The sequence below is a fragment of the Pseudozyma flocculosa genome (assembly GCF_000417875.1).
Source record: "Pseudozyma flocculosa PF-1 unplaced genomic scaffold scaffold00001, whole genome shotgun sequence".
NCBI classification, from domain to species: domain Eukaryota; kingdom Fungi; phylum Basidiomycota; class Ustilaginomycetes; order Ustilaginales; family Ustilaginaceae; genus Pseudozyma; species Pseudozyma flocculosa.
Window position 1 is genome coordinate 1,152,891 of NW_006920869.1, and position 14,172 is coordinate 1,167,062.

The 14,172-nt window shown below is 65.0% G+C and overlaps 3 protein-coding genes across 3 annotated transcripts; 2 read left to right on the forward strand and 1 right to left on the reverse strand.

Annotated features, from left to right (window-relative positions):
* Positions 1-1,091: 1,091 nt before the first annotated feature.
* Positions 1,092-1,948, forward strand: PFL1_00414 (uncharacterized protein; the record flags this gene model as incomplete). Its single annotated transcript, XM_007877910.1, has 3 exons — positions 1,092-1,209; positions 1,315-1,737; positions 1,845-1,948. 3 exons carry the CDS (start codon positions 1,092-1,094, stop codon positions 1,946-1,948), a joined length of 645 nt encoding a protein of 214 aa, XP_007876101.1.
* Positions 1,949-2,128: 180 nt separating this feature from the next.
* PFL1_00415 (uncharacterized protein) lies at positions 2,129-6,747 on the reverse strand (the record flags this gene model as incomplete). Its single annotated transcript, XM_007877911.1, has 2 exons — positions 2,129-6,348; positions 6,441-6,747. The coding sequence occupies 2 exons, from the start codon at positions 6,745-6,747 to the stop codon at positions 2,129-2,131; spliced, it is 4,527 nt and encodes a 1,508-aa protein (XP_007876102.1).
* Positions 6,748-10,613: 3,866 nt separating this feature from the next.
* On the forward strand, positions 10,614-13,190 carry PFL1_00416 (uncharacterized protein; the record flags this gene model as incomplete). The annotated part of the gene is made up of 4 exons (XM_007877912.1): positions 10,614-10,734; positions 10,847-10,885; positions 10,972-11,098; positions 11,210-13,190. The coding sequence occupies 4 exons, from the start codon at positions 10,614-10,616 to the stop codon at positions 13,188-13,190; spliced, it is 2,268 nt and encodes a 755-aa protein (XP_007876103.1).
* Between the last annotated feature and the right edge of the window lie 982 nt (positions 13,191-14,172).

The following is a 14,172-nucleotide window of genomic DNA, read 5'->3' on the forward strand; positions in this document are numbered from 1 at the left end:
CGTACGTACGTACTCCCTCCCTACCTCCTCCTCTCTCTCTCTCTCTCTCTCTCTCTCTCTCTCGACCCCCTTTCGTCTTCACACTTGCTCCTCTAATACTCTCTCTTCCTTGCTCCAACCCAATACCACGCGCAGCTCGACGTTCACGCAAAACCGCAATCAATGACATTGATGCCGCCCACGTGCACCCGTCCGTGCGACCTGACATGCGCTGATCATGCAGAGCCGCGGGGATCCTCGCTTTGTCTTGGTTAGTGCCGTTTTGCTTGGCCCCCCACATGATGGTGTGGGAGCCTCGTCTTTGGAAAGCTGCGCTCAGCCATCGGAGCTTGTGTGCCGGGGCGGGGCTTTGCTCATGGCAGGTCTGCCTTGTTATCGGAACCCTCCTGTCCAGGCTAGTTAGATTAGGATTCGGCCCCGGTAGAGCCCAGTATCCCGGCAACGTGACGGGATGTAGCCCGAGACCTCGCGAAATGAGTCGCATCCTGGGCCGTCCAGAGAAAGCGCAACGCCAACGTTGCTGGCTGCTCGGTCGACAAAAGCCCCACCTCGCCGCCGTCTGCATCCTCGCGAGCACAAACGAGCGCAACAGCCACGCCCGCCCGCTGTCCGGCGCGGGTGGAGCCGCGACGCCGTGCTCGGTAACGAAGAGAAGTGAAGTGAGAGAAGAAGGGGTGCCGCCGCTCGCGAGCTAAGCGAGTTTGAGCTTCTTCTTTTTGCTTGGCCCCAGGGACCCTACCGAAGCACGTCGAGAGGAACGTGCCTGTCAGGACGATCCTTTTAGCTCGTCGGCGCGACGCCATCCGAAGCGGTCGCTTCTCTGGCACCGGGTGGCAACGTGCGATATCGTCGAGGAGGTCAAGAGATGGTCATCGGTCCATCGAAGGTACCGAATATCGTCGCTTGCTTGGCCCAGGCTGGCTAGGCTTCGACGCCAGGCGTGGTTCTGCGGAAGAAACGTGCACCGACCGACGGCAAGGTTATAAGGACGATGGAGGCACCATGAACCTGTCATGCTCGCTTCGTGTCCAAGTTCCAGCCCTCGAACGCCCTCTTCCAGCCTCTCTTCTCACCCAACTCCGCCCCCTACCATGTTCGGTCGCAGCACCTTCGTCCCCGCCCTGGCGCTGTGCGTCGCCGCGCCTCTCGGCGTCCTGTCGGCCACCCTGACCTTTGACTGCGCCAAGGTGCCAAACATCTGCAGCAACGGTGAGCAGCACGACCCTTACCGACGGCGTAGGTGCCCGACAGCGCTCTTCAAGCGTCCAGACTGACCATCGCCGTCCGTCTGCCCGACTCGCCGTCGCGCCGCAGACTGCTACGCGATCCAGTGCCTGGGCAAGCCGAGCACGCTGCACCGCGACTCGGCCAACGCGTCGACGCGTCGACAGCAGACGGCCTGCCAGTCGCCGAACCGATGCTCGGGCAACCCGACCGACTCGAACAGCTGCGACGAGTACCCCTACGCCTCCTCGATCGAGGGCGGAGCGGGCTCGGCCACGCGCTGCGTGCCCAGCGCCGAAAACAGCTCGCAGGGCGGCTCGCTCAGCTCCTTCTACCGCTCCGCCGGCGTGGCCGACGGCGACGCCTACAACGTCGCCTTCAAGGGCAGCTCCGGACTGCAGTACTGCAGCGGTAGCTGCACCAACTCGGGCAACGAGCTCGTCAAGAGGTATCCCGTCGCCACCCAGTACAACCGGCGCGAGTTTGAGACCGAGGACGGCGAGACCATCCTCAGTGAGTGGCGCCTAGCTCACGGCTGTATGCGAATCGAAGACATATCCACTCACCTCTGCCTCGCGTCGCGGTCGTCTTCCGGCCACAAACGTCGTGTATCGCAACAGTGTTTGAGCCCGTCGGCCAGCGCGGCCTCCTCGACAGCGTCGTCGGCACCGACGCCTTCCTCGGCGACGAGGAGCGTTCGGTAAAGATCGTCAAGGCCCTCTAGACCTCGTCCTGGGTAGTCTCGTAAAGTCCGTGTGGTACCTCTCTGAGAGGCTTGCATGGGCATCCGGGTTATGATACAATGTACAATCGTCTTGATGAGTCAGTCATCGCCGCCGTTGGGCGACAGGAGAGTAGCGCAGGCATCTCTCCGGAGCGCACGGGCCCGCGCAGTGTCCAGTGCTCAATACAGAGAGAGCTTGGCGTCAATGACGCCCTCGATGGCGCCATGGTCGTCGCGAGGCGTGGCAGCAGACGAGACCGAGGACGGCGTGGCGATCGATGACGAGGCGTAGCGTCGGTTGTAGCTGGTCTTGGAAGGCGTACGTTCGTCGCCGCCACCGATGCTGACCAGCGAAGGGATCCGAGCCGCATGGTACGGCGATCCTGATCCGTCGACGGGCATCGACTCGACTCGCTGGCGAGAGTAGGTGAGTGGGCTGCCGCTGTACGAGGGCGTTGCGAGTCGGCCTGTGCGCTGCTGCTGCTGCTGCTGCTGTTGGCGCAGAACCAGCGAGCGAGTGCAGCTCGGGGTCGATGTCGAGGCCGAACGCAGCCAAGGCGAGGCGGCGGGTGTCGTGCGCGCGGCGATAGGCGAGCTTGTCGGCGTGATTGTCAGGCCGGCGAGGTGGGCATAGTGCTGCAGTATGAATTGCGACAGCTCCTGCCAACCGCCGCCGACGCGCACCATGACCGTCTTGGAGCGGAGGATGCGGCAGAAGCAGAGCTTGGGCTCTGGATCGCCCACCCAGTATTGCCCGCTCTCGTCCTTGAACCCTGGCCGTTCGGCTCGCGGGCCCGGCGCCGAGACCGGCGACACCTTGACCTTCATTGGAAGACGATTGACGATGCGGCCGACGGCGACATCGAGGCGATTTTTGGGATTGGCGCGGTATCGGTTCGGTTGCGAGGCGGGCGTGACGGCGCCCTCGCGCGGCTGCACGGGCTGCGAAGGTTGCCGTGTCTTGCCTGGCGTCCGAGGGATGCGGGAAGGCGTCTGTGGCATGGGCCGGTCCATCGAATTTGCCGCGGCGTAGACGACATGAGCGCCAAGCGGTGATCGTACAGATGCACGCGAGCTGGAGCCGCCACGCAGCATCACGCTCGACGCATACGGCGAACCTTGACGTGACAAGGGACCTTCGATGCTGGCGCTCCTCGCGCGTGAGAAGCCACCCAGGGAAGCCGTCTCCCAGCCAAGGGTGTCGAGCCGGTCGAACGAGGAAAAGGTGCACGTGGACAGGCCGTCGTCGTCGTCGGACGGATCCGGACCCAGGCTGTCATCCGGGTTCAGTGCAGCGCGAGCCGTGTGGGTCACCTCGACATTCGACCGCACGAGCTTGGCCAGTCGACGTCGGACCCGTACATCGCTGCGGACACGGACGCTGTCCGCCTTGGCACGCTCAAGGAGCCGGCCGAGCTCGGCGATCCCGTCCTCGAGGCGATCCTCCAAGCATAGAGTCTTCCCGCTCGAAGATGCGCTCCGCGGGGTGTCAGGCCGTGACTCGATGCTGCTGTCGTGGTCGTGCGCAGTGGGATCGTAGACTGCGAAGCCGGACAACGAGTCCGCCATCTGTATAAGATGACTCTGCTGCCTGTCGATCGCGGCAGCGGCCGACGCAAATGCGCAGAGGTCACCGAACCGCTGCGCCTTGTTGGCCACGTCGCGGGCAAGGTGGCGCGCCTTGCTCTCCATCCTGTGATCGGACGAGCCCGATGTCCTCAGCTTGAGCTCATCCGCCTCGGCGCAGAGCTGAGCCCAGAAGTGTTTGCCGGCCTCAAAGTCTTCCTCCCGGGGCAGATCAAGAAGCTGACGCATCTGAAGGCGGCCTTGATCGTCGATCGTCTGCAGGGCTATCGGGCCCTCGCGCGACCTGAGCAAGAGCGCGGCAAGACACGTCGTGTCCGCGCTCGAGGTGCCGCCGGCTTGATTGGTGCGTAGGTCTTTATGCGGCGCCGGACCGTGATGCTTAGGTCCGAAGCCGAGGCCAAGCGCTCGCTGGGTGGCTTGCGCCCGCCTCGGGGGAACCGGTGGCGGTTCTCTCTGAGACGATGCAAGTCGATCTTTGCGTGACACGAACTCATCGAAGCGCAGCCGGAGGCGGTCGAGCTCGGAAAGCCGAGTCTGTGACGCAAGTCGAGCGTGGATCGCCTCTGCGTTCTGGATCGCACCCAAAGCCGCGGCATCCCGCAGCTGATCGCCGACTGCGCAGAGACTGTCGAAGGCTTCCTTGGCTGCCTCGATGTCCGCCGGTCTGGGCCGCACATCGTGTGTTGAGTCCGAGTCCCCGCCTATGCAAGCGACCAAGGCGTCTCTGCAGCCGTCGAAGGCCGCATGCAGATTTTTGTGCTGGTCCAGCGCGTCGACAAAGCGAGACAGTTCGCTGGCTCGCGCTGCCTCGCCCTCCATATCGGCCTTGAGCTGCATCCAGATGCTGTTGAGGTGATCGTTGATGGAAGATCCGCTGCTGCCAAAGGTGCCGGCGACCATTGACGATGATACAGACGGCCGCGCGCTGTCGACGCAGGTCCGATCGAACTCCTCGAGATCAGTCCGAACGGACTGTAAAGTAGCGACGGCGTTGGAGGCGGCCTGACATGCGACCCCGAGCTGGTCCGTCCAGTCCTCCAGCAGACTCGCCTTTTGTCGGTCAATGAGGCGCCGTACCTCGCTGATACGAGCTTCGAGGCGGTCGCGATGGGCATACGCGCGCTGCAGGGCTTCGACCTGCGCGACAGACTGTCGAATCTCTTCTAGAAGTGCTTTCAGCTGGGTGATCTTTTCGTGCAGACGCCAAGGCGCGCCTCCGACAGCGTCGATCGTCGCTTCTGCGACCTTGCAGCGCCTCGCCAGCGCATCGTCGTCCTCGCAAAGCTTGACAATGTTGACGTTGGAAGCGGCCAAGGCCGATGATGCAGCCTCGAGTTGGTCCGCGACGCGGCGCTGTTCGATCGCCGGCCCCTGTGCGAAAGACAGAACGTCTTTGGTGCCCGCCGCGAGTGCATAGAGCGTGCGTGCCAAGTGATCCAGCCGTTCCTCTTCCTCAGAGATGGCGGTCCGAAGTCCATCCGAATCAGATAGGATATCGGCCAGGGCGGCGAGACGGCGGCGAGCCGCAGCGGCCGCGTCTAGGTCTCCGGCGAGGGCATCAAGCGCGGCGTCCGCAGCAAGCCACGTTCGAGCGTCGGGCATGCCGGCTGCCTCGCAACGCTTGACGTTAAAGAGAGCGTCGCTGCGCCGCTTTGAAGCGCTCGCCATCGCACTGTCGAGCCCTTCCTGGCATTGTCGCATCAGGGTCATCTCAGGGGACATGGGTGCTTGTGGGGCGTTGAGCGCTCCGATGGCCGATCGACATCGCTGCTCGGCGTCGTTCGCAGCGTGACGGAGTGCGTCGACAGGCTGCACGAGGTTGATCACGCTGAGCCTCGCTTCGTCGAAGAGCGCAAGGCAGTTGCCGTACCTCGTTACCGCAGCGTTGGCCAGCCACACCTTCTTAAGAGTCGACCGAGCGTCCTTCTGCAGCACGCCTTGTATCTCGGCGTTCAGGTGCTGCTGGTCGGGAAACGCCGGATGCGTGGGGCTAGGGGGTGCGACCTGCGGCGGAAAAACGCATGCGCCTCCGGGCGGCACCATCGACGCGTTGATGTTGCTTCGATCGTAGACCAGCACGCCATCCAGCGCGTCGAGCACCTCGCCCATCGACCTACGCAGCGATTCCAGAGCGGACGGCGAGGGGATTTCGCCGAGGCGCTCGACGACGCCCCCGTCGATGTCTCGCGCCTGACGCCTCAGCGCCTTGAAGCGGCGGTAGATGACATCTGCCCGTTCCCACTGAGCGGTGAGCTCAGCGGCAAAACTGCCGCGTGCAACGAGATCCGGAAGCGCCTCTTCGAGCTTTTCTTGCTCGTCGATGAACTTTTCGGGGACCTGGCACTGGTCGATGATTGCGTCAAGGAGCGAGCCGGCCTGCGGCACCGCTTCTTGAGCCAAGGTCGCGATCCTCAGGTTGGCCCTCGCCGCTTCGAGCTCGAGTGCCTCTCCAGTCAGCTGCCAGGAGGCGAGGGACGCGAGCCGGCCGTGCTCTGCCGAGTGGCCCGGTGCGGAGACTTGGGCGGCCTCTTCGCTGGCGTTCGAGGACGCGGAGGCTTGGGCTCTTCGGGAGTACTCGGCGGGCGACCAGCGTGCCTTGTGCTGCACGAATGCCTCAACCTCGCGGGCGATCAGATCGAGCTCGGTCCAGCATTCGCACAGCCGCCTCTCCCATGCCAGCCGCTGCCTCGCGAGGTCCAGGGAGGCCTTCCGCGTGGCGAGCAGCTTCTGCAGCTTGTCGAGCGAGTAAATCGTATCGAGCGTGATCTCAATCAGGTCGGTATCCCTGGCAGACATGTGACCCTGAGAAGACGCTGGGTGTGGGCAGCAGCGAGGCGGATCGGAGTCGGTCAGACAAGGGGTACCGCAGTGGATGCCGTTCTCGACGTCGAAGTCCCCAGCTCACCTTTTGCGACCTTGCGCAGGCGATTCATGTCGCTCACATTGAAGCGCTCGACCTCCGCCGCCATGTGATCCCGTTCGCCAATCATCCGGTCGATGTGACTTTCCCGCTCCCGGAGCGAGGCCTCTGCTGCGGAGAGGACGCCATCGTCCGGACAGTAGTCGCGCAGACCTTCGAAAACCTCAATGCGGGGCTGACGCTCGATGAGCTCGATCTGGATGTCGATGTTGGTCTTCTCCCGGGCGAAGCGGGTCAGCTCCACGACGTCGTCGCTGGACAGAACCGAGGGCGCATCATCCTGCGTGCCCATGGCTGCGTCGGCCTCGAGTTGCCGCTGCAGTGAGGCAGCGAAGCAGGGCTAGAGACGGCAGTGGCGGGCGTCGCCGACGTCGATCACAATCGTATGCAGCGATCCCGGGTCGGCGAACATCTCGCCGACGACGCGCCGGCGCTTGTCGCCGTTGGGCGCGAAGGCGGGCGCAGAGCAGGGGTTGCCGCTGTGCCGCCGGATCTTGGACAGTCGCAAGGTGAGGTGGCCAGGTTTCCGACACCTGAAGCGATGAGCTGCTTCGCTTCGATACAGTCTGCGAGTGGTGTCAACGCCCGTGTTGGCCAGAGGCTCCGCCAAGGTCGGTGTCCGTGCCGACGTCTTCTCTGCTTTGGCCCAACACGATGCCTTGCGATCGCCGGCCGAGTTTGGACGGTTTGGGCAGCTTGAGGATATCAAAGAAGCGGGGACTTGAGTGCGGTGCTGCAACGGTGGCGATTGGTTCAGGAGCGATCGGCTGAAGCTCCGAGAAGGATCTGTACGTTTGGGCATTGGGCCTTGATGTTGGTCGCAAGCTGCAGGACCCTGTCCGGGCGGCGGCTTCCTCGCGCGCCTGAGGCCTGCCAGGCCCGCCAACCGCGTCAGCTCGCTGGCCTAGCCCTGGCCTGGCCAGGCCAGGCCAGGCCAGGCCAGGCAGGCAGGCAACCCACCCTATGCCGCCTGTCCCGGGATTCGGCTTTTTGGCTGGCCTGGCTGGCCCCAACCCTCTGGCTGGCGTCCTCCACATCTGGCGGCGGCGGCGGCGGCGGGCCAGCTCAGCCCGCCCTGCCTGCGGCCTGCTGCCTGCCTTCGAGCCTGCAAGAAAAGCGGAGAAGCCGCCCGCCTGCCGACGGGAAGCCAGCTAGGTAGCCAGCAGCCTGGCACCACGCGTGCGTGTGCAACCAACCGTGCCGTGCCTCGCCGGACAGGCGGCGAGCCCGCCCAGGCCGCCAAGCATGCCAGCAGCCTGCCTGCTCGCAACAAAGTTGGCTGGCCCGCACGTGTAGCGTCGCAACGGGCCACCCGCAGCCCGCCCTCGTCGTCGTCGTCGTCGTCGTCGTCGTCGAAGCAGAGGTGACCCGACCTCCAGCTGGCCATCTGCGGCGGAGCATGCACAACCTTGCTGGCTGGTGGTATCTGCCTTGCTTGCGTGCTTGCAAGCAAGGCGGTGCGGTCACCGGGCGATCCGAGCGGAGGCACGCCGGCAGGCCAGGTTAGGCTACTCGATCTACAAGGCCACGCAACGCCAGGCCAGGGCAACCAACACGCCCGCTAGCTCAGGCAGGCCCGGCTAGATTTTTGGAAATTGTGCGCTGCTTGCTGTTGGGTTGTGCCCGGCGCAAGGCAGCCACGCGAAAGACCAACACCTTCCCGCCTGCCCTGCGCTATCATCACACAAATCCTCCGTCACAGCGGATGCGCCGGCGCATCACACGTACGCGTACGACCCACCTCAACGTCACCGGACACCAGTCCGAGAGCACAGCCAGGCGGTCTAGATGGTGGCGGCGAAGGAGGACGCAGACAGCTTGCCGTACCGCGCACACAGCGCGCCACGAACCCATCTCGGCGCTGGCTAGCTGCTTGCTTGGCCGTATGTGACTCCCAACTGCTTGGGCGAACGGGTTGAGCAGTCAAGATCGCTTGCTTGCTTCTTGAAAACTGCGCTTGCTGTTCCGCCAGGTCGGCATGAAAGGGACACACGCCCGTCTCTTCTCCTAGCTTCCTAGCTCTTCCTCGCCCTCTCGCCTCTCCCCGTTGCATGAGGAAAGGGCAGAGGAGAAAGGGCTGCTGGAGGTGGTCGGGCAGATCAGAGGCCAGGCGGTGGCTGCATGGCTTGGGAGCGGCAGGCGGCGAGCCAAGCCACCTTTCCGGCCCCCCCGCGCAGCTGTCCACGACGTCCTCGCTTGCCTTGCTCTGTCTCGACCTGCTGGCCTGCTTCTCGATCTTATCCGCGTCGAATCGATAGGCTAGAGGCAGGTAGGATGGTGGACGAGGGTGCGGGCGCGGCCTTGCCTAGCTTAACTCAGGGTAGTGACTCTTGCTGCTTCTCTGCCGCCCTCTTCTGCTTTCGGACGCCGATTAGAGCTGCCCTTTGACGCAGCGCTTCTCTGCCGGTCTGGCTGGTTCCATGGCCGTTCGTGCCTGGGCCCTTTCCGACAGCATGCTGAGCTGGCTCCCGAGAGAAGCCAGATGGAGCGAGCGACCTTTGCCTTAGCTTGCCTTGCCTGCTTCCACGCTCTGCTCGCTCTGCCTTTCACACGCCACCGAAAGGAAAAGAGAGGCGGACGAGCGTGCGTAGTGCGTGCGTGATGTGACCTCAACGAAGCAAGGCGCTGTTGGCTGCGATGATGGGACAACGCCGCCGCCGCCCCCCGGTTGTCGTCGTCGCCGCCTCGTTCCGACTGCCCCGCCCCGCCTTCCCGACCAACCCACACGCACACGCGCACGCACACCGGCACCGACCCATACACAGCCTCGAATGGCCTCCGGCCCCTTTGCGCTCCTGCACAACGCTCCGCTTGCTTGTGCTTTCCTGCTGGCTGCCCGGCCGCCTGGCAGGCAGGCGGGTCAGCCACTCCGCAGCGTAAGCTAGCTAGCTCACCTTCCTGCTCTAGGTTAGCCCCTCTTGCCTGCCGCGGCGCACCTCTGCCCTCTTTCAGAAGGGCTTGGCTGGCCGGTCGGCCGTTCCCCTACACGCTTGGCCGCCACCTTGCTTGCTCTCGCGCTGCTGCTGCTGCTGCAGTCCTGTACAACCAGGTTGCAGCCTACAGCGGCTAGGGAGGCAGCCAGGCTGCTGCTGATGACGCCCGCTGGTGCCCGGACCACCCCTGCCTTGGCCCTGGCCTGCCTGCCTTTCATCCAGCAGCGGCGGTGGCAGCAGCGCTCGCCCGTCCGCCCGTCCGCACACACCGACAAAGAGCGGGAGAGAGAAGGCAGGCGACCGTGCTGAGTACGTATAAGGTTGGCAAGCCACCTGCGGCCCACAGGGCCACAGGGGGGCCAACGAGGCGGCTGGAACTAGAGGACGACGACGCTTCTTGCTTGCCTTGCTTGCGCTTCTTGTCGCCCACCATCCAGCCTACCCCGACCGACCTATCTGGCCACCCTCGTTTCCCCTCTGCCTCCTTCCCTCCTGCCACCACCATCCTGGCCCGACCCCCCGCCCCCACCTTGCCAGACCGTCCCGGACGCTCTCGCTCACCGCCTCGCCCTTGGAACCTTTGCGCTGCACCCGCCGACCTCGCCACCGTCCTGCCCCGCTCGCGCATATCGCCACCTCTGCCGCCATCTTTGCCGGACGCCTCGCCACCGACCCCGCACTTCTGCTGTGCTAGCATCCCCTCCCAGGCCCCCGCACCTCCCTAGGTCGCCGCTCCAGCACCTCCCCTCGACCGACGAAGCGCTCCAGAACATCGACTGCCCGACCCTCTCAGCAGCCTTCTCGTCGTTTCTTCCTTCCCTCGCTTCCTCCCCCCCCCCCCCCCCCCCCTCCCTCTCTCCCCGTTGGCTGGTTGATCTTGCGCCGCTTCGAAAGGTACAGCAGCAGCGTCCGAAGCGCAGGCCAACGGCCAAAGCCCTCTACGGTTCCCTGGCCCAGCGAAGGTTCGACCTGCAGCATCGGCCTCGCCACTTGGAACACGGTGTGACGCCAACACGACGGATCCACTCTCGACCCCTTTGCCGTCGCAAGAAGGCCGATCTGGCGCAAGATCCTCACGGTAGACTCTTCGCCACGGGTGCACTCTCCTTTCCACCCCAAAGCAAGCCGACGACCGACACAGGCTTTCGCCGTCCGCACCTGACCCCCACCCAGGATCGACCCAAGTCGCGTCCGGCGCCCCCGCTCCCTCAACCTCAGTCGTACCATGATGGCGCATGTCCCTCACCCGGCCCTGACGCAGTGGCCTCAGCTCGTCCAGCAAGGAAGGATGATCCCGAACCTGTTTGCCTCTTGCTCAGTCAGGGTTGTCAATCTGCCGCAGGATGGTGAGTGGCGCCCACGAAGCCCAGGCGCTGGAAGTCTTCAGGGCCCCGCCGACGCGACTGACGCTTAGACATTTCTCTCCGCCACCACGCGTTGTCCGCACCTGACCGGCAGCCACCGAGAGCTGGATCCGCATGCTCTTTTGCCCCATCGGTGAGTCTCGGCATTGGTCGCGCGACGGCTCTGCAGGCCTAGGCAGCAGTTGGCTGAACATGCATGTTCCTTGAAATCCCGCGCAGGTCGAGTGATGTCGGTGACACGGCAGGATGCCGATGGCGGCGCCGCGGCCACCGTCAGGTTCGCCACGCCCCAGCAAGCCGATGCCGCCTTCCGCTTCAATGGCTACATGGCCAACGGCAAGTGCCTGTATGTATATGCGGCTCCCGGAGCCTGCGTGTCCCGCTGTGACCGTGGCGTGTGCACCCATCGACTGACCTCTTGGCCACCACGTCGTCCAACTCGGCCCCCGCTCGACAGGCACATCCTGCCCGTCACGAGTCCGGCAGAGATCGCCGCAGCTCCGCCGGGTCTCGGACGGGGATCCAGCCCTGGTGCAGGGGAAGTGACGCCGCCGATCCCCAAGCCGCGCTCCGCTGCTTCTTCGGGTCGAGCACGCGCTGCAGATACCGGCCCGACCCACAAGAACCTGTACATCCTCAACCTCCCGCTCGACGTCACCACCGATCAGCTGGCGGGCCTCTTTGGCAGATACGGCACCGTGATCCACTGCGTGATCCTGGCCATGCTCGACGCCCAGGCGCGCCGCCGCGGCTTCATCGACATGTCGCAGCCATCGGAAGCGCGCGAGGCGATCGAGGGTCTCAACGGATTCGTGTGGCATGGCTACCCGATCGAGGTGTCGTATGCGATTGTCCAGAGGAGCGGCGGACCCTTTGATCCGGCGAGCGCGGGCCGCAATGTCATCAAGCGTAACGTGCCCCGCAACCGCTTCAACACTGGCCCTCGCCGCGTCCCCAGCGATTCTTCGCTGCCCGGGACCCCGGGCGCCACGGTCGGACTCGACTTCAGCGGCCTCGCGGCTGGCTTCTCGCCCTCACCGTGCCCGTCGAGCCCAGGATTCTCGGATGGATCCGGCAGCAGCGTCGACCTCCACGGCGTCGACCCTCGCACCGTCTACATCACCGGACTCAACCCCGACTTTATCACCACCGACGAAGGGCTTCGCAGGACCGTCGAGCACCTCGGCCACGTGGTGCGGGCCTCGCTGAGCAGGGACGAGTTCGGTGCATCGCGCGGTGGCGGTGCCGTCGTATTCTCCACGGAGGACGAGGCCCACCGCGCCGTTGCCTCGCTCAACGGCAAGTTCGTCGACGGGCGTCGCATCATGGCCCTCAAGCAGCACAGCTTCGCGTCGAGCCCCGGAGTGTGTGGCGACGGCGGCGGCTGGCCGGGCAACTACGGTCGCGCTGCTTACGGCCACGACGAGCTGCAGAGCCTCGGTATCGGCCTGCCTGCCTCGATGCCGCTCAGCGGAGCCGCGCTTCGACCCGCAGGTCCCCTAAGCCCCGCCTCGTGGCAGCAGATGCAGGCATCGTCTCCGATGCCCGCTGGGCTCCCCCAGGAGTATCCCTCGCGCGCTTTTGAGCACGAAACCGCCTCTTCCCCAGGACCGCTGTCGTACTTCACCGCAGAGGCCAAGTGCTACGGCGCCGGCCGTCCCTTTGCCAGCCAGGAGAGCTTCACGCCCGGTCCCGGCGACTTTGCCCGGGCTGAGCCCGAGTGGCGCACAGCCTTCCAGCCCTTCGGCTCAGACCCAGCGGTCGCCATCCCTGAGCGCCGATCGGCCTCCATGGGTACGCCTCAAGGCTCGCACGCCATCGGCCAGGCCACGATCCTCGGTCACTCCCTCGACTCCGCGTCCTTGCTCTCCTCGCTCGGCAGCCGCGGTCCCCTCGGATCGGGTCCAGCCCACAGCGCACTCGGCGCCAGCCGGGACGAACACCTCGACTGGATCCAGGGTCTCCCGACCGCATCGGAGCAGGTCCGCGGGACCGTGTCGGCGGGCCCCTCGTGGACTCCCTCGCGCCCGAGCGTTGCCAGGCACGACGACAGCCCCGGAGACGGCCGCTCGGTTTCGAGCATCGACTCGGCCGCCTCGATCCTCAAGACGCCGGATGCCTTCGATCCCTTTGGCGACCGAGCCTCGAATCAGTGGCACATGGGCTCGATTGGCCTCGAGGCCGAGTACCAGGCCGGCGCGTCTACGGGGCGCTCCACGCGCGGCGACGAGCTTCGCGAGGGCAGCCTGCCGGTCATGCCGGATCTCTGCCCCGACCCAGTCATCGATCCGGCGAGGAAGGCGATCAACCGAAAGTCTCTGCCGCCCGTCGGCCACGAGAAGGTTTCTTCGCCTCCCAAGAGTCAGGAGGCAACGCCGAAAGACACCCAGGCGGAGGCAGCCGACCTGGACCTCGGCTCGCTGAAGCTGGGCGATTGAGGTCCGTACGTCTTGCATGCTCGTCGTTCCTCCCCATCCGAGAAACAACCGCCGCACGAGCCGGACGCTCAGCACTCGCCTGGTCGAGCCCCTCTTCCACCACAAACGGCCTGCTTCGACGCCTAGGACAACCCTCGGGATCCGCTCGACCTCACCAACCCTCGACGACGAGCAGACACGCCCAGCAATACCGGCCTCGCTCATGGGCTAGACCAGCGGCCAGAGCGAGAGACGCACGCTCGGAAGGGCCAGGCGAGGTCGGGCCAAGAGACCTGACCGTCCCCGCCATCTGCAGCAATGCCCGACGCAGCGCGACCAAGCAAGCTGGCACGACGTCGTGTCAGAGGGCCGCACTGCTGCTCCGTCTCTGCCGCCATCCCCTCCACAGATACGTGCCTCGCTGCTCCTGATACGGCCCACGTTGCATCCCGAGTCCATATTCCCTTTGCACGAGCCTCGTCCCGTCTCTTCCGCTTCCTTGCCCGCTCTCGCAGCAGCAGCAGGGGCAGCAGCAGCCCCCCCCAAAAGGGAAAGGCCAACGCGATCAAAGTGGTCGCATCTCACGCCCTTGCCGCTTTCCCTGGCCACGTCTCTCTGGTTCTTCCTGGTTCCCTCTCTTCTCTATCTGCATGCATCTCTACCCGGCCCGGTCCAGGCTCGCACCCCCTTTTCCCCTGTCGTATAGTCATCGTTAGCCTCCGTCTCTCTCATCCCACTGCGTCGCACTCGGTGTCGTTCCCCTCCTGCATCCTGCGTTCGTCTTTCGTTCCCACTCGAACCCCTGCCCTCCTCCGCGCCCCACTCGTATGCTCCAGTTTCCGATGCTCCTCCTCGGCCCTCCCTCTGTGCACTCTCCCCGCTAATCACTCGCACCACCGCCTCTTCTGCACTCTTTTTCGCTTGTACACTTTTCCCCCCTCCTCCCCTGCTCGACCCTGACGACGACGACGACGACCAGCATCAACACCATCGATCCCGCGAC